The sequence below is a fragment of the Nipponia nippon genome, unplaced genomic scaffold (assembly GCF_047370975.1).
Source record: "Nipponia nippon isolate SJK-2023a ecotype South Korea unplaced genomic scaffold, ASM4737097v1 scaffold_3, whole genome shotgun sequence".
Classification (NCBI taxonomy): Eukaryota; Metazoa; Chordata; class Aves; order Pelecaniformes; family Threskiornithidae; genus Nipponia; species Nipponia nippon.
Genome location: NW_028262347.1, coordinates 38,234,690 through 38,257,733, shown reverse-complemented (window position 1 = coordinate 38,257,733; position 23,044 = coordinate 38,234,690). Strand labels below are relative to the sequence as shown.

Below are 23,044 nucleotides of genomic sequence, written 5' to 3'. Positions count from 1 at the left end.
GACAGAACGAACTGGAAAAGCACCTTCCTTTTGGATCAAGGTCCTATAACACGGGCGCAGAGCTGCTTGAAAAAACACCCTCATTCAACACTTCTCCTACAAACAAGGGTCAAAACCCAGCACGTAGTCTTACCAAAACTGCAGAGACACCAACCTGCAAGGAGTATGAAGCACTCTAAAGAGCTGAGCGGAACTCAAGATGGTCTTAATAAGTTGAAGAAATAGTCAAAAATCAGTACGATGAAATTATTTACAGCTAAGTACAAAGAACCACATTTGGACTTTAAAAGAAATCCTCAAATACACAAAACCAAAAGGAAGAATACCAGACCAGCAGCAGTACTGCAGAAAAGGATGTCAAGGTTACAGTGATAGTAAATTGAGCCAACTGTCTGAAACTATTTAAAAAAAAAAAAAAAAAAAAGGGAAATGACAATCTGGAGTTTATTAAAAACAGAAGCATAACAGATAATAGCAGGGGCTGGGGGGGAAATCTGCTCTCCTCAGCAGCAGTGAGGTATCAACTGGAACACCCTGCTGGTTGGGGGGTAGGACAGAGACACTTGAGCAAAGGCCAGAGGAGAAATAAAAAAAAGAGTGGTTCAGAAAACCAAATCCCTGCAAAAAATTTTTAAGAACTTGGTTTGTTTAGTCTACAAGAGTGATTGTGGAGATGGGATAATGCTCTGAAAACCTGCATCTTGTCTTAAATAGCATTACATCACTCAGCTGTTACACTGTCTATATTACTGCCATAGTTACTATTTGACTGTCGTTAGATAAAAATGTACTACTCTGGAATTCATATGTAACAGAGCAACAAAAAAGGCTTGTTTTCCCCCAGACAGCTACCGTATTTCACATTTTAAAGGATTTCACGGGCAGAGTCTCAGGGTCTTGCAAAGTATCTGTTGTAATCCTTCCCAGCATGGTTCAACAACTGCTAAAACAGTCTGGTGCAATCCAGCACCTCCCTCAAGTTCAGAGGCAAGTAGCAAAGCCGCCTTGTCATTTTGGATGAGGGATGCCAGGTTCTGTAGAAGATTAGAAACCAGCAGCGTCCGGCAGGTCTCTTCCCAAGGGAGCCACCGATTTGCTACACAAGTTGGCAGAGATCTTGTCCCTTACATGTGCTTGCTTTCAAGTAAAAGCAAGAGCACACAGAACAAATATGTACACAGACAATTTGGTTTCTCTTATGAAAAGAGATGTTAAAAGGTATGCTGTCAGCACAGAGTATTTTTCCACTGTATATACAAAAGGCCTAATGAAACACTGATTCTAATGCTGAAAAAAAACAGGAAAAAATGAGGATAAAGTCTAAAAGTACAGTTCCCACAGCAAGCAGTTAAATACTAAGGCTTTGACCAACAGGGTTGATTTTCTTTTTCCGCAGCCATTCAACAGGAGAGATGATAAAGCTATAGAAAACTCAAATCACTTTATTTGTGGAGTTTCTGAATTTGCATCTCGGGGCTTTAACGTCACACAGTTGGCTGATCCACCTCAACTTTTCTGCCTGTCCCCGAGCTGGCAGCCCATGTGTCTGTTCCTGTCTTACTCCCTTCACTCCCTCAAACTCGTGCTGTGGCTACTGACAGCGCCATTGGTGTGAAGGAGCAGAAGCCTAACCAATCTGATCTGCTAGCCTTGGTTTCAGCATCATTAAAACTGGATCAGTGCACTGCGGGATCACTCACACTAGTACAAATTCGACTTGAACTGGTTGTTAGCCGTGACTGCTCGTTATCAGGATACACAAGGAGGAATCTGCATTGGTCTTATGTTTAATCCCAAGCTTCCTCCCAGCAGCAGGATAGTGACAATCTGACCCAGGTGGCAAAGCCTGCTTGTACAAAGTTAACCATTTTTGAGCAATTTGAGCAAGTACAGTAACTTTACACCAAAACAACGCTTGCTCTTGAACCAGCTGCAGGAAACCCAAGGCCAGACTCAACTATGCTGTCACACACCTGCTGCATGCACTGAAAAGGACATCCCTGTGGCTCTCGCCCCAGCCAACCCACCGCGCAGGTCCTCAAAGTGGTGAAAATCACCTGCAGGCTCTGTGCGTGCCGCAGGAGGCGCAGCCTGGCCTGCGGATTTCCCCCCGAGAACCACACAGGGGGAAACAGGGAGGAACAAGAACAGGGCAATCCCTCAGCCAGACCGAACACTTTCTGGGCAGTTTTCTTTTGGCGACGACTGGCACAGATCACTTCCCCAGGAAGCTGCTAAGGTTCCTTGTGTCGATTTTTTTTTTTTTCCATTTTCATTGTGCGGTTGGAGTGAAAGCGGTGGCATTTGGCAGCTACTTTCCATCAGCGCTATTGTTATTCCCTGGTAGCAGGGATTTGTTTTCCATCAGGTGAAACGCAAAGGCATTGTCCCTGTTCGGAAGAACACAGAGTTAAAGAGACTCCTGGGGAAATACTTCCAAATGCCATTCTTGGATGTGGTAACACTTCTCAGCAAAACAATGCGTTAGCACGCTATGTACGTTTTGCTAAACTGCGGCCCACATTTCAAATAAATCATTAATCCCGACGTTCAGATGCTACTGAAAAGAAAGAGCGAACTGGGGAGCGCGGCAGAACTCCCATCCTTAGAGTCTGTCTGTGCCACGCTCAAAAGCTGAATCACATTTAAATGCAAAACTTACTGGAAAGATCATTTCCACCGCTCAGCCTAAATAAAGAAGTACTTATGCAATTAATCATATTACAAAACAATGCTAAACTATAACATAAGTCTGCGAAGACAGCAAAATCATGTTAGCACCTTGTAAGTTTAAGCATTGTTCTTGCCTGTTTTGGGCTAGTATCATTCAATTCCTCAGGTCTTAAGTCCTTACTGAGAAAAGCCTCTTTATTCCCAGTACCAGTTGCTAGATTGTGTGGTTTTCAGATAATGCTATTGGAATTGAGGTTGCTAAATGAGAACCAGAAGGCTGGAGCTAAGCAGATAAATTGTAATTTCCAATTACTTCACCATAAATAGGGTTCCCAAAGAATTCTTCTACCCTGCTTTCAAACAAAACATAAGGATCGCCATCTTCAGAGATTAAGGACACAAAAATGCCCGTTAAAACCCAGAATGACATTCTTCATCTTCTGGTAGAGGTTAATGATGCAATACATGCTCCCTTCCTTTTCTTAAGCGGTTGGTTGGAAACTGCTTTTAAAACACTGCTAGTTGGTTATACATTCACAAATTTCTACGGAAGAGGACTTAAATCTTTAGTTTTGTGCTTTTTTTTTTTAGCTGGTACATATTAATAGTTTACTGAGAATGTAAGATCCTTCTGAGGCAAATGAAGTATCCGAAAAGATAATAATATAATCCTACAGAAGCGACAAGAGTGAGGGAAGGGAAGGGAAAGTTAACCTGGAGCCACTTCTTACACTATAAGACACTGAATAAAAATGCCCCAAAAGCTGGCAGGTTTTTTTGTTGTTATGTTTTAGAGACCTCTGGCTCGCGTAGAGAAGTAGCCTCTAAATAACTCCATGTATGGACACGATTATTCCAGAGCAAGAAACACCCTATTTCCATCTAGCCTTGGAGTCTGTTCCAAAATAAGCATACCAACTTCAGAGTTACTCAGAGAAAGATAAATCCATACTTGACTTTATTCTACAGTAATTCCTAAACACACTGTCATAAATACACCAGGAATTTGAGGGTCCATTTTTCTGCGGGTCTTTTGGCTAAAGGAACCCTTAAACAAATCAGGGCTAAACCAAGCTATAATTAGGCCGATAGTTTATCCCACTTTCCCATCAGCTAAAGCCTCCACAGCTTAAGTTCATAGCCTTGGTGCTGCCAAAACTGCAGCTTTTAATGGAAAAAGAATAGAAAGGGGAAAAGAGGGTCATATTCCCTACCTATGATTCACACAATGTTGCATGTAGCTTAAAAGTTGCTCCGTAATGAGGACACACTCACTTGAATTATGCAGCTCAACAGAGCTATCTCAAAATTGGATGGCTTTACTGCATCGCTGCCTTGTAGTGATGCCAGTCAGATGCAGACAGGCAGACTTCTTAACCTTCTGGCTGAGAAGATTAAATCCTTAACAGAGCGATCTCTTCTCTCCCCCTTCTCCCTCCTGCTCCCCCATCTTTTAAAATAAATAAGAAAGGAACCTTTAACAATCCACCTAAAAGTGAAATCTCATTTTCTAGCATTTCTAATGTAATAAATGGGCTGGACCTCCAATGATACAGAAACAAGTATCATATTACAAAGCTGACAGAACATGAGTAGGTAAACAAGATCCTCCCATACCTTCATAAATATCAGGGCAAAGGACCAAACATCTTCCTCATATGCAAGTTTCCCTTATTGAACAGCTCTAAGGAATTCTTATGGTATGCACAAACACAAAAATCTGTATTAACCAAATCCTTATGAGAGCATATAATCACCACCACTTGGAAAAATAAGCAAGGTCATTCAGTCAAAAGATTTTATTTTTATCTAGGATCAATTGCTTTATATGGCTTTGCTACTGAATATAGAAACATTACCCCATGTACAAAGGCACTATTTTTAAAGATTGTGCTTTTGAGGGAAGAACAGAATTCTTTTTTCCTCCTAAAAGATCTTTTCAAATGTGTATTATAAAGATGCAAGGAACGTCAGACAGGAAAAGGACCAAGCAACCGCATTCTGGACTGAACTATATATGGCTTAACTCCACTAACTTTAGTGGTTTTGAGAAATCAATGCAGAACTTTATTTAAAAAAAAAAAATCTTCTTTCATCTCAGAATTCTAGGATTATTTAGTAACTCTGGTTAAGCTATTCACCATATTTAATTCCCTACATAAATTTTAAAAGACAATTAAGAAATACTGTTCTAAAATAAGCCATGTCTACAGCAAGGCAGGCTATTCTTTTAGAAACTATGAGCAAACGTCTGATTAAGATGACAAGCCACATGGAAACTACTTCCAGAATCAGACTTAAAGGGCACTGTTACCAACCAAATTTGGCAGACAAGGAATCGTGACGAACTGCAAAGGCATGCAGCAGCGCTTAAAAAGCTGGGAATCGTCAGCAAATAAGACGGCAAGCACTTGTGTCAATCCGGCGAGGGCAAGAACATAAACAGGACAAATTCTAAGCATTAAATGCTGGATTCAGATGAATGGCACTGTGCCATAGCGGGAGTGGAGCTGGCTCTTCCATAGACGGACCGCATGCCATAAACAAGCCGTATCGGTAAGGTGAAGTATCTGCCTATTGCAGGTGTCTCATCTTGACATCTATCTTTCAAGAGAGCACAATTTCAGACCCATTTTAATAGTAACAACGGGAAGCTTAAAAGAGAAAGAACTAAAAGCATGACATATATAATATAAGGCTCTATACTTTCCCAAAAGCTGTGTTTAAGGTCAGCACTCTGTACAGAGATCTGACGTTTATCGCTAGATAACAGTAGGCATCTAGCCTTATCTGTAGATATCCATCGTTAGATTTGGTATTTTTAATACACGGTTATCCCTATTTAAGATCACTGCGCCTTCAGACAGTCTAAGGGGACGATGACTGGAATTTCAGCTCAAGCAGAAAAGCCAGCATTTATAGCAAACCTGTCAAATATTACAGGAAGCTTAACTGAGTCTCATTTCTATTTCCAGGAATATCAAGACGCACCAAGTCCAGCTACATTAACTCGGAAAGGAGACAGTAAGAAACAAATTACACTCTGTTCTTTGCATCAACTCTATTTGTCAGTAACGCAACGCAAAAACAAACCCAGTGAGCGAGCACGCTGAGCTCCCTTCGAAAAATACGACCGGATTCTGAAAGCGTATGCGAGGTTTAAGCTCCTTTTTTGACCAACGAAGCACAATTTACCGGGCAGGCGACCGCAGCAGAAATGAACCAACTACGCGCTCGGTCAGGCGCTGCTTCACCAAGCCAACTATTTTGCTGTACCTCCCAGAAACTATTTACCTCGTTTCTGAGTCAGAAGCAGCGGCTGCAGCAAGGGACGCCCGGGGCCGGGGGTCTGCGCGCCGTGTCCCGGCGTTCCGCCGCTGCGGCGGCCACCGGGACGCCAGAGGGAGGGCAAACCCCGTCAGGGGCTCGCTCCGTGAAGCGGGGATCGACCGCAGCCCCGACCCCAGCCCCCCCGCTCTCCGCCGCCGGCCCGGCCCGGGGATCCCCCCCCCTCAGCGGCGACCCGCTCCTCGCCCGCCGCAGCCCCAGCAGGTGCGGCCCGGCCCCCCCTGCGCCGCCGGGGCCGCTCCTCCGGAGCCTCGCCCCCGCCGCAGCCCCCAGCCCGCCCTCCCCGCGGCGCGGCGGCGAGGGGCCGACGGGGAGGCGGAGGGCCGGTTGCCCGCCGCGGCGGCGCGGCTCCTACCTGCGGCTCCTGCGGCGGCCGCCAGCGCCAGGCAGAGCGCGGAGAGGAGCGGCGGCGGCGCAGCGCGCATGAGGAGAGGCCCGAGGGAGCGAGCGGCCCCGGCCCCCCGCCCCCCGGGATGGCAGTGACGGGCCCGCCGCCCGGGGAGCATGACGGGAAATTCCTGGGCACCGGCGGCCAACGCCAAATATGAACATAGAGCCGGGGAGACACCCGCCCGGCGCGGCCGGGGAGAGCCGGGAGGCGGCCGCTGCAGGGGGGCGGCCTGCGCCCCGGCAGCCGCGGGGAGGGCCGGCCTCCCGTCCCGTCCCGTCCCGTCCCGTCCCGTCCCGCCGCCGCAGCAGGCCCGCAGCTCGCTGCCCTTTAACGTCAAGGGTGCGCTCGGGAAAGGCCCACCGAGCAGCCCTGCGCCTTCTTAAAAATCATCTTCTCGCTGTTGGGACGGGGGGAGAGCGGGGCGCAGAGCCCCGCCGCGGCCCTGGCCTACCTGCGCGGCGCCGGGCGGGGGGACCGGCCTGGCTCCGGCCCACGGCTCCCGCTTGCGGCCAGAAACCGAGCGACCGATGGACTTGATCACAGGCAGCGGAACTAAGACAGCTCTTAATACCGACCTTCAAAGGAGGAGAAAAAAAAAAGGGGGGGGAACGGGGACAGAATTACAGCGAAATTCTCCCTCCTCCCACTCCCCTTCCACAGGGATGAGCTAAAAGTGAGCTGGCCAAACACATGTAAATAATGGACTTGCATCCCCACAACCCTTCAATACAAATCATCACTAAAACAAATTTTAAAGCAGCATAGTATAAACATAATGACAGGAAAAAAAGCCTATGTTTTCTGTTGGTCTAACAAAATCCCTTTAAGGACTCTTGCCATCTCAAAATGCAAGAAATAAGCTGAAACAAGGCTAAGACTCTTCACCTCTGTCATTTAACAGGTCAGACGCTGTGGCTTCCCCTGGACTTAGGAGTCAAGGTAATGCCTCTGCACTCCCCACGTACGAAATCCGGACAAATTTCAAGCTGACAGAGATTTAAGTGAAGCTCAGGTGCGTACTTCAGCTCACAGTAGCACCTGTTCAGCTTCAAATGCTAACTGGCTTTAAAAGTAAGGTTGCTATGATGAATTAATCTCCCCCCTCACCCCCCAGATGAAAGAAGTATTCAAATCGAAGAGACATCCAAATATCTAGAAGGTGAGACACATATAAAAACCCCTAATAAACCTTTAATTCGAGTTTGTTTTGGTTTTTTTTGTTTGTGGGTTGTTGTTTTTTTTTTTTTTTTTTTTTTGTTACAGGACAGGGTGACAAATTACAACAAACATCTGATTTTTCTCAAATGTTCAGGTATTATACACATTCCCATCTGTCTTGCAGGAAGGGATATTGGTCAACTTAACAGTTTAAGGTAAAATAAGCTGCATAATAGTACATATTACAATAATAAAATGTACAGTGTTTACAAGAAATATATTTTAGAAGCAAGATAGATGCATTTGCATCAAGGCGACCTTTTAAAATGCCACAACTATTTTTACATTCACTCTTGCAACAGGTCACAAGATGGGGTCACTAAGGTCGGGTTAACAAATCACTACGATGCACATCAAATACAACAAAATTAGTTTATATACATATATATAATACATATACATGTATATTATACATATACATATATGTATATAGTAAAACTCATCAAAATCTACCAGACCTGGCACAATCTACTTACCCATCAAAAATATGTACTTGTCCTTGGCAAGTAGAATTCTGCATGGCTGATTATATATTATATATACTCATTCATTAGCATCTGAGACATAAAACTGAGGATTTAAAATTTTTCGGTTAACAAACTCTCCAATAATAAACATGGTGCCCACAAAAGCACAAAGGTAAGGCACAATAGGATTTTCTGTTGCAGAATAGTGTGCATCATGTTTACTTCACCATAAGAAAAACGTGCATTATTTGTGCAAGTTCATGCTGCAAATCCATCATATCTACAAAGTAAAGTGAGTTTCAGTAAAATTTGTGGGACTGGTGTGCTTCCAGTCTCACCTCCTACAGGATATTCAGCTGGATAATTAGATAAAAATTGTTGTAGGAGTGGGGATTAGTAAAGCCAATAATCTTAGATTTGCAACTAAGCTTCTCAAGCAACAATTTTGTACTTCCAGGTAAATGTTAGTAAATTTACAAGCTTGGAATCACAAGATTTACTGTCAGCTGTACTTCTAGTTCACATCAGCCAAAATTGTTGCAAGGAAGTATGTACCTTTTAAAATTTTAACAGGTAACTGGTCCATTAAAACAAGTTATAATGTATTGGGAAAGTCACTTAACCCAATGGTATTTTGTCACAGCCCTGGCAATTGTAATAATAAATACTGCTTTTCACAAAACATTTTTCCAATATCTGCCAATTGCTTCTTTATTGCTCACAAATTTGAATTCATTACAATTGGTATCAGACCTTTCACACAAAATCATAGTCCGGTATTTTAATATAAAACCTATAAAAGATATTTAACCTGTATCTAACACTTTAAGGTATTTGGCCTCTTGTCATGGTACAGCCAAAACCATATAAAACATTAGGTTTTGAATAAAATAGGAAGCTTATTCACTGCTTCAATGCAGACATCCTCACAGAACACAACCATTTTTGCCACCACCAGCATTTACATTTATATACAAAACCTAGTACATCCGCATTCGGTTCGATTTCCCTCACACTTATATGCAACCACTAATGCCAGATTAACTTCCCCATACCCTAGCTGCAGAAAAAGATTCTTATACAGCAACAAAAAAACCTAATATTGACTGAAAAAGAAATTTTTTTTTACCTTATTCACCATCAGGAACTGTAGGTTGTTTGTTACAAAATACCCACAAGATTATTTCACAGGAAACTATGGAAATACAGGAAGTCGTCTTTTCTCCATGCTTTTGTATTATCAAAAACACTTCTTGGTGCAAAAATACAGTCACCACATCTGCAAATGTATAATGAATTCGGTATTCCTCATGCAAAACTTAAATGCATTGGTTTACTATAGCCCCAGAAAACTTCCTGAAGCAATTTTTTTTCTTTTTTGTCAGCTCAGTATTACTGCCTCATTGCTAAGTCCCTTTGGAAACAAGATTCTGGAACGTTCAAACTTTTATTTAATTCATTAAAGTATTACATACAAAAAGCACTAAAAAAGGAAGACGGCAGCCAAACAGGAACATTCCTGTTGCAAGTAACAGTCCTAGCAGTTGTAGGAAGTCTTCTCAGGGACTTCCCTGAGAATTAGTTGTGCCTGTCCGAAGACGCAGGTGTGACATAGAGTTCATGTGTTTGTTTGATGGCTTCAGTGGAGTGTTACAAGTAAGAGCCTGGGGAAAACGATGATGATACCGATCTAGTCGCAGGTATTTTACCGTTACCAGCTTTCCTATGAGGCAAAGAAATAGGAAAAGAGAAACCTTCTAGTTCAGTATTATTACATTTTGCTTCAGGACATAATACACACACGCACACACACCCCCATTACACTGAAATTAGTTTATAGGTGATGACTACTAAAAAGATCCAGTTTTTGTTACAGCTCAATACTTTAGATACAAAACATTTCACCACCTAAAAGAACTCCAGCTGCACCCATCTTCTGTCATTCCTACCCACATTTTGTTATAAACCCCCATTCCTTACCATCAAACCAAGAGCCATGTAATGCCTTGAAAGCCTTTCCAGCATACTCTGGAGAGAGACACTTGACATATACACAACCCTGCATTAAGAAAGAGAGGGGGTTGTTTTGTTTGTTTGGTTTTTTTTAAGTCCAACAGATGAGGATAAACAAAGCATTTAGATGTTACTGGAAACACACTCACCTCACGTGAATTTTTGTCAACAGCAATATGAACAATTCCATCATTATCACTGCATTTCTCCAAGATTGCTTCTTGAATTGCTAGATGCCAGTGATCACCTATTTCCCTATGCAAATAATGAAAGATTTAATTAAGCACATCATTTTTTAAAGATTCACAACAATCTCATCCTTCCCCACTGAGTCTGGTTTCTCTGTAACCCAACATCATTTTCTGTTAAATGCCTTTGGGACAGATTCAGTACTTCAGCTATGAAATATTCAGTAAATTGGGTCCTACGATCCACTTTAGAAAATTCAACCCTAAGAATCAAAAGGAATAATCTGTATTTTGGGGGGGGTTGTCCTCCCCTTCCAGCAGCCTGCCATCACCTTCCTGTCTGAAACTGCAAGCAGTCATAAACTCATCTTCCCACACCTGCTCGGATGGGCTGGCTGTTGTTCCAAGGACAAGGCCACTCCTAGGCTGCTCCTACTGCTGTGGAAGAAGAGCAGGGGAAGACAACAGCGTAAAGAAGGCCTCTCTGCCCCTTTACTGTATCGCCTCTACCAGCAGCCACAAAAGCAACATTATGTGTCAGGCTTCAGCAGGCCGAAGGAGCTTTTTAGCTATTTAGACGCTGTTCATCACTGAAATAGCTATTCACCATCCCAAACAAAGCATCAAATTGCATTCGTCCCATAGGGTACTGATCAAACATGCCAATCTAGATCCAGAAATAGAAGTTATTAAAATCAGATTGCAATTTGGAGGGCTTTTCACAAAAAATATTTTATTGTCAAGACTAATCAATCTTTAGGTACATCATTAGAGAAGACAGAAGGCTGTGGGATTTTTTTGTGAAGGTACTGCAGGAACTGTCTGGTCCTATTAAAATAAATCTAAGCAGAGGGGAAAAGAATTTCAATGGCCTTAATACACCTTTAAGCCTGCCTGAATAGTCTTTACACAAAACACAATGAACTTGCTCTTTCAATAATACTATCAAGAGCTTTGGGTGTTTTTAAAGAGTTTTCTCTACATAAGGCCAAAATTCTTGAAATATTTGATCTACCTTCCTCCTTATTCATGAAAAAAAATGTGGCAGGGGATGGAATGTACATAGGGAAGTTAATTGGTCAGGGATGTTACTTAAATCTGTCGAGCAGGACACCAACACAACACTTGAGGGACTCTGGCAACATGGAATGTCAGATTTGTTTCTGTCATTTGACCTGGATTGGTTAGAGGATCAGACGTTCCAGTTGATGCCCATTACACAGGCAGATCATATATAAACAAGCAAACAGAAGTGGGAGAGGGACACAAGGGTACAGAGAAGATCCAAATGAAGGTTCTATTGGGAGAGAGACTTTCCAGTGGAAAACACCTACAATTTGAAACCCTGCAAAAATTAGGAGATGCACCCTACTCAGGTTGGAAGAAAAAAAAAAAGTGTTTTCACTAGATAGCTCAAAAATTAAGGGAATATACAAGTCTCCTTCCCCTTCTCTAACAGTGTAAACAACAGTATTTTCTAAATAATATGCTGTGCTCAGGATGTTAGGGAAATAAAGTAACTCCAAGTTGCAAAAGCCAGGACCATTAAAGGTCCCCTCCAACCCAAACTATTCTATGATTCTATGAAATCCTGGCTTCGGTGCATTCCCTTCCAGCCCAGGACTCAAGTCCAGATTTTCTTGAGAAGCATGCTGTCATCAGCAGAAAGCCAGCGACCATAAGAAGGAATCATATTGTTAAGAGCAGGCAATCATCCCTTCTGCTGTGCATTCCTCCCAAATACTGAAGTCACTGCATTACTCCCAAGTGCTCATTTCCTGTTTGCAAATCAAGCAGGAGTGCATTCTCAGTCTAGTCTTTTTGTGTTTTGCAGACCTGGGACATGAAACATCATGAGTTATCAACTAATTTGGATTTCCCATAATGAAATATGCTCCCAAGAAAAATGACTTGCCCTTCCATGATCCTGCACATGTATGTTCCATTAGCCGTCAATGAGTCTCACAGGAACGCTACCCATGCTTTATGAACCATTCTTTTTACTTAGTGGTAGATGCAGAAACAGGCTTATCCAAATGATGCTTAGACTGATATTTTTTAAAGAAACAGGTTTGTGTCTGGCATAGTAAATGCCTAGAATGTTCAGCCAAGTTTAAGTCTGCTGCTGTGGTCTGAGGGTTCACAATATCCAGATAAGTCTTCTGACTTTTGGCAGTAGAAAGACAATTATTTACTCTGTTAGCATTGATAAATACAAATTAACTGGTATATTCCCCAGATGATTCTCAGGTCAAGAGAAAAGACCTCTGTTACGGATGGCTGCTTTTACCAGCTATGGGCATATTGTTGAAAAGTACTTAGTCATTTATTGTTAGTATACAATAGCCTGACTTAAAGAGCAGCTAAAAACTTTGTTAAACATACTTTGCACCCATGGCAAATGTCAAAACAGTATTTGCCAATCTAATCACATACACTCTGTGTTTTTGTCACATACATTCTGTGTTTCAGGTGGTCAGTGAAGGCATTCATCTCAGATCTGGGACAAGAACATAAACCTCCTTTCTCTTTTGACACAAGCAGTTGAATAAAGTAGTTTGTCTTGCACTGAGGGTTTGTTTTGGTTTTTTTTTTTGCTTGTTTTGTTTGTTTGGGTTTTTGTTAAGATTACTCCAAGGGTGTGATAAAAAGTACTTCATTAAGCAGCAGTCTCTGCAAGACAGCTCACAGAAGAGGAATGGGCTGGGGCATGCAATATGGAATTGGATGAAGTATCCCACTGCAACTATAATTCAGCAGTCCAGTAAGAGAGGTAGTTCAACATCCAAAGGGTTTACAACAAGTGAACGTATTAGAAGGTGCACTGTTCAAAACAGCTGACTAGACGTAGACACTAAAGAAGTGTCAAAAGAGAACAACTCCTCATCTATATTTTTTTTTTTTTAATGCACTTGCTGGGTATAGACTGGGTCAGTACTAAAAACACTGAAGTTTACAGCAAAGATATAGCCTATAAAGGGAGACTGTTCTGACAAAAAGAACATGTCAGTTACTAGCTCCATTAACAGCAGACATTTTGAACAGCTAACATTTTGAAACAAGAAAGTAACGGAATACAGCATACCAATAAATATTACAGTGAAGCTTCAGGAATGGATTTATTTCAGTACTACTCAGACTAACCAATATAGCTCATGAAGTCTCCTTTGTAGCAAGGACAATAAGGATGTTGATCTCACCCAAAATGCTCAGCAAATCTCATCTTTTATTTCATCCTCCTACAGAAGGATCAATTTGCCTCAACAACAATGTCTATAATTTCAGTCTTGCTCACCCTACTGCAGCCAGAAAGTTATGAAAGAAGCCACAGCTGGGGGCTCTGCCCACAACAGTCATTAAGTCTTAAAGCCATTGAGAAAACCTTTAGAGTACTTCTCTATGCTAGGGGTAACACTGTCCTCAGCTAAATTGGCTAACAGCTTTCCAATTAATAAGGCAAGGAGGTAAAGTAATTAAGTGTGGCTAGAAACAGAAGTGAAACAGAGCTGAAGAAATACACCCAAACTTTGCAATCACTTGTGTCCATGCCCTGGTGTCCCCTCCTACTTCCTGTTATGCCCTGTTCTAATCAACAGCTTTTATTTTCCACTCAACTTCTCATATTCCTCAGTCCTAATTAGCATCTCACTTTTACTCTGTAAGACAGTATAGCATTTTCATTTTTCCCTTATATAATCACATCAGGGAATAAATTACTTCAGAGGAGTTACTGAAGTCCCTGTATCTCTTTGCACTGGACAAACCAGGTTTCAAAGATTAGCAAGGATTAGCTGGCATAACCCATATGTTAGTCCCCAACTCCTAACATGATCTAGTCTACAGCCAATGGGGAGATAACAGGATAGTGGATGAAGCCTTAAAAGACTGAAAAAATTAATTAATTACTCTTCCTTAACTCTTGGCACATGAAACAAGGCTCATTGCTTATTCATACACAGTACATACTTTAGAATTATATCTGAGCATTAGAAGCCAGTACTCTGCACTAATTTGTTTAAAAACTTTCCCACTACAAAAATCCATTTTCTTCAAAACTAGGGAGTCACACTGCCATAAAGTAATAAATTATTTAAATTCAACCTTTTAAATGCAAACTGTGCAAGCTCTGTAACAGTCTAAATACCCCAGAATACTTAACAATCCTTCAGAAACTTACAGTCTGTTGTTAGGCAACATGAGTCTCCCCTGTCAGCTGATATAATTGAACACTTAATTAATGGAGAAAGATCAGTCCTTGCTCCAAGTAGTTTGACTAGATGCCACACTCTTCAAGAACTGACCCAAAGACACAAAGCAAAGCAATGAAGGACAGAAGACAAGACAGTAAGATTATTTATGTCTTCTCGTAGATGTTAATAGGAAGATTTTTTGTACAACCCATTTGTTTCTTTTAAGCTATTCATGTTTACTCACTTCTTACAAACCCCTCTCAGAGGAAAGAAATGGACCCTTCCAAAAGAATACAGAAATACAGATAGATAACTGGTTTTACTTACATAACTGGATCAAACATATTGCGAATCTTTAGACATGGTGTCAAGCTGTTTGGTGGTGAATTTCTTCTATCTAGATGAAATGCTACAAAGAAAAATAAATTTAATAGTATTTATTGACGGGCATAATACCATCTAGTTAACAAGTGTCAACATTATACATTAATACTTTTCTGGTTTTACTCAAAAAGAATACTTTACTTCATATATGAAAAAGCTGCAAGCAAATTAAGTTCCCCACAGTCTTCTACTGCACTAAAGAAAATGTACCATACTTAACTGAATTTTTTAGATTTACAACTTCTACATTTAAAAAGATAACACACGCTCTTATATCCAGGCCACAGTACATGTAAGGAATTCAGAATATTTAAAAAAAAAAAAAACCAAAAACATACAGTTGAAGAGAAAGCATTTGCATTACATCTCCATGAAAAGACAGATGATATTAACATCTGGAGCAAATTTTTGGAACTGCAGGTTAACCATTCTGCTTTAAATGCCTGATGAATTTTCATTTCTTCCACTTTTGGGGCAATTTACTTCCCATCTGACTAAGAAATAGGGAGACACTTAGATGGATGTTGGATTGCACCTGTATTGCAGTAACAACTCTCAAGGAGCACTCTACAAGGATGGAGCTTTTGTAACCCTAAATGCTCTACACACACATTCAGAAGCTTGCAAAATTCTGAAGTGAAACACACCAGAGGATAAAACAGATGTAAGAAGAAAAATGGAAATTAAAAATAACAGAGTAATTCTTTCAAAGCTCAACAGTCCCATGAAATGCATTCTGAAGTCCTAAAATAAATATTAACTCCTTTAAAGTTCACAAGTTCTACTTGTGGGAGTCGCAACAGAAGACTGCAGCACGAGAAAAGGAATAAAGGATTCTTTTGGATTCAGATAAGGTAGTTCCATGCCTTGAGAAGGGCCAACAAAGAAATGGAAGGGGATAACCTGGTAAACCAACTTCCAAGGTTCGAAGGAAGTTTTACTTTGAAGACTTGAGATGAATAGATTCAAGAGTTAAACATAAGATTAAAAATCTCAACATGACAAAATGATGTTCCAAACTGATGCTAGTGCTTCTCCTTTGCAATCCCTACTTTGGAAAAGTTTGACAGATTCAAGATGTTATGTTCAAAGTGTTAGAAGTCTCAGTTTTGGGCAGATGACACTACAGGTCCGTGCTTCTCAGTGCTGACCTTTGAAAATAAAATCTTGCAAGTATACCCAAAATACATGAACACTGCTGCTCTTCTGTATGTCACCAAAACATAAACCGTGTCACATAGAAGAAATTCAGTTGTGTGGAACACACTGTATGTGAAAGACAAGCACTAGCCAAGAGAAAATTCACAGCCTGCAGATCTGGCATAGACAAACTTGCTTCGTATGTCAATTTCTGAGGCAAAAAAATACAATTACCAACTAGAAATTAGAAAAGGTGGCCTCCAAATCTAATATGGAACCTACCATGAGTTCCCCACATAACTAAAAATGTTCTTGTTAGAATATACACACAGAGTCCAAGTCACCAACACCTGTAACAACTGTCTGTATTCGCTTGGGAATAGATGTCTAAATATGCTGGTGACACTGCATCTATCTCTGAGCTGCCTATAGTTTAAGGACAAGTCCTTTTTCAATAGCACATGGTTTTGTAAAGTTTTTTGCCCTTGATTAAAAATTATACATAGGGTATACAATAAAAACTTTACAGAACTAAGCAACATTGAAAAATAAATGGACTTACCTTATTCATGTAGGTTGGCTCCAGCAGATCAAGGGGGGGTGAAATGTCACCAGCATATTGTACACTGGGGCACCACACCATACTGGAGAAGGTGATCTGGGGTAGCCTAGTCATGGACCTGGACCTGAAAAGGCGTGGGGTTGAGGAAATTGTGCTGATTGTTAATAGCTAGGTTTATTCAGCACATGGTTTTAATCCAAGGATAAAGAATGGTGAGGTTATTTCCAGAGACCCTAGGCCCAGAGGATCAACGTTTCTGCAAGCTGTTTATGAACTCCAAAAAACCCCATACTGTTGTTTAAGGCAGCAGCTACACCACTGAGCTATGCAAAAGTAACTAAATGGGGAATTCACGCTTTAGTGTAGATAACTAAAAAACAAGCTTTGCCTGCTCCAATTTCTAATAATCTTCATGTCCTTTTGATCAGAAGATCTCAGGTGCTTGCAGAGATTACTTCAGCCAGAGCACACCACCAGCACAAAACTAATCTACTACCAACGTAATGTAACATCATACCAGTAGAGCAAGCGGGCCCAGGGTAGTGCAGCACATGAAAATAAAGATGAATTCTGCTTTTTCTCAAAAATGTTTCAAAGTCATGGTAAATTAAAAGAAAGTTTTGCAACTTAGATGGAGCTTTTTATATATAAGGAAAAAAACGGCCACAGAAATCAGTGAGGTACAAAATTAATGCTAGCACAGTAATAAGCATTAAAATGTATACCGGAAATGGGACCAAAAGGGGAGGCTAGGGAAGACACAGGCAAGTTAAAAATAATGCTGTACCTACACAGCAAAATTCAAAATAGCGTAGTTAACAGATGTCTCTTGGAACTTCATTACACATGTATAACAATTAATTCTCCCCCTCTCCCCAAAAGAGCAAGTTTAAGTGACAAACCTATTCAGACTGGTGTGGCGCATACAAAATATTCTCCTCACAATAAGGGCATAAGCAGACATTCTTGCGGGACAACAGTCTAATCTATACCATAACTAAGGACCTCAGATGCCATTTCTTTTCCTAAATAGGTCTCAACAGTAAGACTTACAAGATGAAGGTAAAAAGTGGAGATGAAATAGGAAAGCAGAAGTACAACTTTGTGCAGTAAGTCACTGACAAGAAAATTCTTAGGACTTTCATAAATTCCCCTTGGGGACTAGTGAGCACCTTCAAGAAAAGGAAGCCACTTTCTATTTCAGTCATAATGTATTTTGTTTTATTACCTTAAACTGAATATAACTCTGTCATTCCAGATTCAAAGAACAGCAGCAGCTAAAAGCATGTGCTTTCAACCACCTCTTTATCACTGTGACTGGAATATGCCTATGATGGAAGAAGTGGCTCTTGCAAAGACTTCAAAATGAACATCAAATTGTAGTACAGCTTTCCATACCTCTTGAATTACTACTGTATTATTGCTAAAGGGATTCCCCAGTATCACCACCATGGGTTATAAGACAGCCCAACAGATCTTTAGATGTGGATTTGATGCACCTGATAAGGTTGAAGACTTGTATCAAATACAGGTAACCATGTTTCTGAAGAACAGATTTATTCATATTAAGCCACAGATCACTAATTTATTAAGTACTAACCCTTCTTATCAAAGGCAAGAACAAAAAGATAAGACATCTAGTTGAAAGTGTTTAGGTTACGCACTTTCACACAACATGAGGTTCTTCAGTAAACAGGAAAAGATACTGAAATCAAAATACTACTAAATGTTATTAAGAGAGAAGAGTGTGGTTGACTTGGGGTTTCATATAGTCGAGTTCAGCTATAGAAGACCAGCATGAGATGGATACAGCATTTTACAACAAGCACAAAATCCACAGTTTTCTCGCAATAGTTAAAAAAAAAAAAAAGCTCTATTCTTAACATGGAGAAAGAATTATATTCTCACAAGCTGGGGAGGAGGGGTGACATTCACACAAGGTAACAGGTTATCTTCCATGCTGCAGGATGAAATATCACCCTAGATGTGATACTTCAGAGAACCTCTTTATCTCATCTCCAGAGCTGTTAAGGAACTTTAGCTATTGCTGTTAGCTTAGCTACACTGGAGCTCTGCCTACCTATTTTTCTTTAGAGCTCCAGTTATCAAAGGCATGATAGGACAATAGTACCTGGTCTTTCAAAAGCAAACTGAACACACTAGAAATGTATGTTTTTTTCCCATTGATTTAATTAAATTACACTTTGGCATGATCAAGATTGTCAACTGAAAAACAATTCTCTTGTCAACTGTTTTCAAAACACCACTCATTTGTCCATCATCCTACAATGAGCTTACCTACCTTTTTTTTTTTGGACAGATGATCTACTGCATCCAGTAGATAATATTTCAAAGGAAGTGCACCAGACTTTATTCTGACCCAGTAAAAAAACCCTTCCAAACTGCCTGTGAAAACACAGGCTGCATCATGAAGGACTGGACAAAATGCCACAGTGATGCTTGAACTCTAGATGCTAACAGACAGCAGAGCCTAGATTTTCATGCATGCTACAGGTCCCATATTTAAAATGCATGCTATCATCTACCAATATCCTAGTACACACTGCCAGGTCAAGAGGCTTCCTTCTTCAGTTGCACATACTCTAGGTATTGTGCTCTGGTACAGAGCACTACCAGATCTCAGAAGGTTAAAAAAATTGTGACCTTGAAATTTATTCACAAGATCCAAAACCAAGAATTCATTCTGATTTTATATGTACCCAGTCTGTTCAGGACCTAGCAGTCTTGAAGAGTATTTAGATTTATGAACTATATTCAAACATCAAAACTGGAGGACAAACTTAATTCCAGTTGATTTGTACTTCCAAAAACAAAGAAAGCAACACATACATATAGAATTCCTAACATCAGGAAAAAAAAATTGCTTTACAAAAAGCATGAAGATTATGTAGTGGAACTATTTCCAAGTCATATGAAAACAAGGAACACAGAATAGAAAGAACCTTTGCATGTGAAAATTGCCTTTGCCTGCTGACTACCAAGATATAGACAGCCCAAATGACCTATGTCATTTCAGTCACCCCTATTTCCATTCCCTTCTGTTACAGCCAAAGTATGCAATTTCAGTTCTTCAAAGATCTCTGCTGAACTACAAACATAACAAGAATACTAGGAAAATTGCCATTAAAAGAACTGAAACAGGACAGATCTTAATATATCCTATTCAATAGAATGCATAGTGTCTTAAGTACACACTCTAGGCAACACACAGCTAAAAGCCACAGCTGAGAGATAAAATTAGTCTGTCCACATTCCCAATATGCTGAAGTAGATATCAGATGCTCAAATTCAGATGGCACCTAACAGTAGCTACTACAGTAGCTGTCTTTCTAGGAAGTTTTGGAAACTACTGCTCTGTTGAGAGTCTTGAATGTGTATTCCATGTAGCAAAGCAGCACCTGAGCTATCACACACTGAGAAATCTTCCAGATGAAGGAAAAATCCAGTCCAATTTCTAATACAGAACAGAATGTTATGGAGCGATTTATATTGCAATCAAACAGGACGAGAAAAACTGAGAGCAAATGAGTTGTAAATGAGAAATTCCAGAACGGGAGTGTCATGTTTCACAGCCTGCACTGAACAATAAACTATGTAGAAGATTCAGATTTATAATAAATTCGTTCAATTTAAGCGTTTGAAAAATCGATCATGACAGTATTACAGAGATGGAACAGAGGCAGCTATTGACAAAATCCACCATTTCTGCACCACACCTAAAGCACTTGCACATCCCTAATGGACAATGTCCTAGAAAGAAAAGGCTCTGCAACTCTCATAATAAAGTTACTATTCACATCTCACTAACTAAAATTTTGAGAAACTCAAATCACGTAATACAGTTGTCACAGCAGAATGCCATGTTACTACCACTGCAAGACAATGACTGCAGAACCTCAAGCCTGCAGTAGTATTCACAAGATATTTTTTAAAAAAAAAAAAAAGCAGCCCTCATTTCCAATGAATGATTTAAAATGAGAAACATAATGCTAAAACCAGTAGCGTAACTTTGAGAAGTATATAATTTCTTAACATAACATTTTGCATAGACAAGCAAGAAATGGGTCCCAAGACTACTAAGACCCTCATCAGATGACATGCCAAGTATCTGCTAATGTCTCAAAATATTTGGCTTTTCAAGTTGACAGAGAGAATTGTTTGCTTTTGCTTTGAACTTACAGAGAAGCAAAATTTAAGACCCAAGGGCTGAAAGCATACATAGAACTCATGAAAACATGCAAGTGGCCTGGGACAAAACCAGAGTGTTAGCAGTACTTTTTCTCAGACAATCAAGCTTGCTACAGCATGAATGTTCCAGGCCACGAAGAAGCTCTCTCTGTCTGTCTTTGGAAAAGAAATAACAACATTGGAAGGAGCTACTTTAAACTGTACCCTCTTTTATAGGAAACAATAGAAACATTGTTTCTTACAAATAAAAATGTATACCAGTAAAAAGCAAAAGAAGGAAGCCTATTACTACTTGCATTAGTTAAAATAAGACCAAAATTAGCATACTCCAGAAGAACACAGACAAAAGTGCAGTTGCTTGCCAGTGGGAATTTTTACTTTAAGTGGGACTAGGAAGGGCAGAAAGTCTGTTTTTTAACTAGGCTTTTTTCAGCATCTAGTTCAATGCCATAGAAGTAATGCACGATACAACCTTGATAACATCCAATTTAAAAAGTTGAACTAAAAACTGGAGAAGCAACCGCTCCCTCCTCCCTCACCATCAAAATAAGCCTATGAGTTTATAAACTAGGATTCTGCACAGCATTTATTTCAGTCCCACTGCAGAGATAATACAGCATTACAGAAGAACATAAGGCAAAACAGAGTCTTTAAAAGAGTCACAACATTTAAACAATTGGCAATTAAGATTTCACTTTAAACATTTACCTTCACACTCGGACATTGATCAAAATGACCATTCTTTTTTATTGCAACCCAGAACTCAAGTCTTGTAACTTCAATTTTCCATTGACCAAAACCAACCACCCCAAAAACTGAAGCTTAACATGAAGAAAGTCAGAAAGAAACACAACTAGGAAAAGATGACCACTGCCGACAGACAACTGCAGACGCACTGGATTCTTGCCACTTGGCTCCACGATAAAGCTGAAAAGTGACAGACCACTGTAAAAACCATGTATGACAACAGCCTCTTCTATTAAAGCAAATGCTTTGCTGCACCACAGAGCTTGAAATACAAATGCAGTGTAGAAAAACATTTATGACAGAAAGGAAGGACTACTAGGAGATGCCCAAAATCCACGTTCTGCTGATTGAGGAGTCTTTTGTCCCAGCAGCTTCCCTTTCAAACTAAACAAATATCTCTTCCTCCAAACTCTGTCTTTAGGTACCCGACTGATAACTTAACAGAAGAAAACGCAAGCCTACAAGCTCTGATCTACCTGCTGTCAGATACAACCAATTACATTACTTCCAGTAAGTATAAGGCATGTCAGAATTTGACCAACTAAAGAGTATTTTTTTAAATTCATGAAAAAGAACAAGCATCTAATTTTGGCTACATGCCCTCTGCTGTATTCTGCAGTAGCTATAACAGAAAAGCTCATTTTGCTTGAAAACAAGGCAGGCACTGAATGCAGAGAAAAATTAAGTCTATTGAACAAGATAATAGAGAAATAGCACTGACAGTTCATAACAATACTTAAAGGTGTGAGAGAAAACAAGTCTTTCATGTTCAAGCAACAAAATACTCTTTAGAACTTAGATGCAGAAATTAAAACAATTATATTTGCAAAATATAACTAAACTTCAATACCTTGGCCTTGCCACACTTTCGATGGTATTACTAAAATTTTGTCACATGCTGCAGAAGGTTGCATCCATTTCCAAACCAAGAACTCAGCACCACCTGTTCTTCGTGTCTCTGTGCGAACTCTAGATTCATTTGCTGCAAGAAAGTCAACTGCTCTATTCCAGACTTTCCTCATTTTCCTCCTTGAAAATTGAAGCAAGAATCAGAGTTAGCATTATAATAACTTGCATAGCTGACATCCAGCATGTAGGAGAAATCCAATGGTTTTTTCCCCCCACCTGTGTCAATAAGAATCTCCAAAATATTACACTGCACAACCTACTTAAATTAACTAAGTTAATGGACTTATTTTTACTATTTTTCCTTACTTACACATAAGGAAATTCAGTACTTCTAGTGAGAACATACCTGTCCTGAGGTGGTATTAGAGAATCACGCACATGTAAAATAGGCATGTAAGGCTGCAAGTCTTTATTTTCAGAACATGCCTCGCTGTGACTTCTTAGAACATCTGAGGACACCATAAGAAAAACTGGTAACTATGTAGTTCATGCAAACATTAAGAAAAATATCAATTCTGGCAATGAACAGCTACTCTGAAGACCCCTCCCAATTTCAGTAGTTAAAAGTTAAGGTGTTTTTGACATTTTGAAACATTTTTCCTCCT

At 40.2% G+C, this 23,044-nt stretch overlaps 2 protein-coding genes and 1 long non-coding RNA gene across 7 annotated transcripts in view; 1 reads left to right on the top strand and 2 right to left on the bottom strand.

The window, feature by feature from the left end:
- The window catches only part of MSRB3 (methionine sulfoxide reductase B3), an 87,023-nt gene extending 80,343 nt beyond the window's left edge, over positions 1-6,680 (bottom strand). The window contains exon 1 of one of the 2 annotated variants that reach the window (XM_087764057.1): positions 6,377-6,680. The gene's annotated coding sequence lies outside the window, so the exon portion shown is untranslated. The remainder of the gene's footprint in view (positions 1-6,376) is intronic. The other variant, XM_087764056.1, reaches the window with a different exon arrangement.
- On the top strand, positions 5,058-14,787 carry LOC148054552 (uncharacterized). 2 transcript variants are annotated; one of them, XR_015706217.1, is made up of 5 exons: positions 5,058-5,229; positions 5,649-5,697; positions 7,314-7,424; positions 7,527-7,571; positions 12,133-14,787. It is a non-coding gene; the product is annotated as an uncharacterized LOC148054552 (long non-coding RNA). The 2 variants fall into 2 exon arrangements; XR_015706218.1 differs by lacking the exon at positions 12,133-14,787 and having other exon boundaries at positions 5,649-5,821; positions 7,314-7,647.
- Positions 7,989-23,044, bottom strand: part of LEMD3 (LEM domain containing 3) — a 50,982-nt gene continuing 35,926 nt past the window's right edge. The window contains exons 8-13 of one of the 3 annotated variants that reach the window (XM_009463255.2): positions 22,786-22,888; positions 22,381-22,559; positions 14,816-14,897; positions 10,260-10,365; positions 10,078-10,156; positions 7,989-9,820 (exon numbers count right to left, since the gene is read on the bottom strand). In XM_009463255.2, coding sequence (XP_009461530.2) covers positions 9,657-9,820; positions 10,078-10,156; positions 10,260-10,365; positions 14,816-14,897; positions 22,381-22,559; positions 22,786-22,888 — 713 coding nt within the window. In that variant the 3' untranslated portion in view covers positions 7,989-9,656. The other 2 variants (XR_015706216.1, XM_087764055.1) reach the window with 2 other exon arrangements.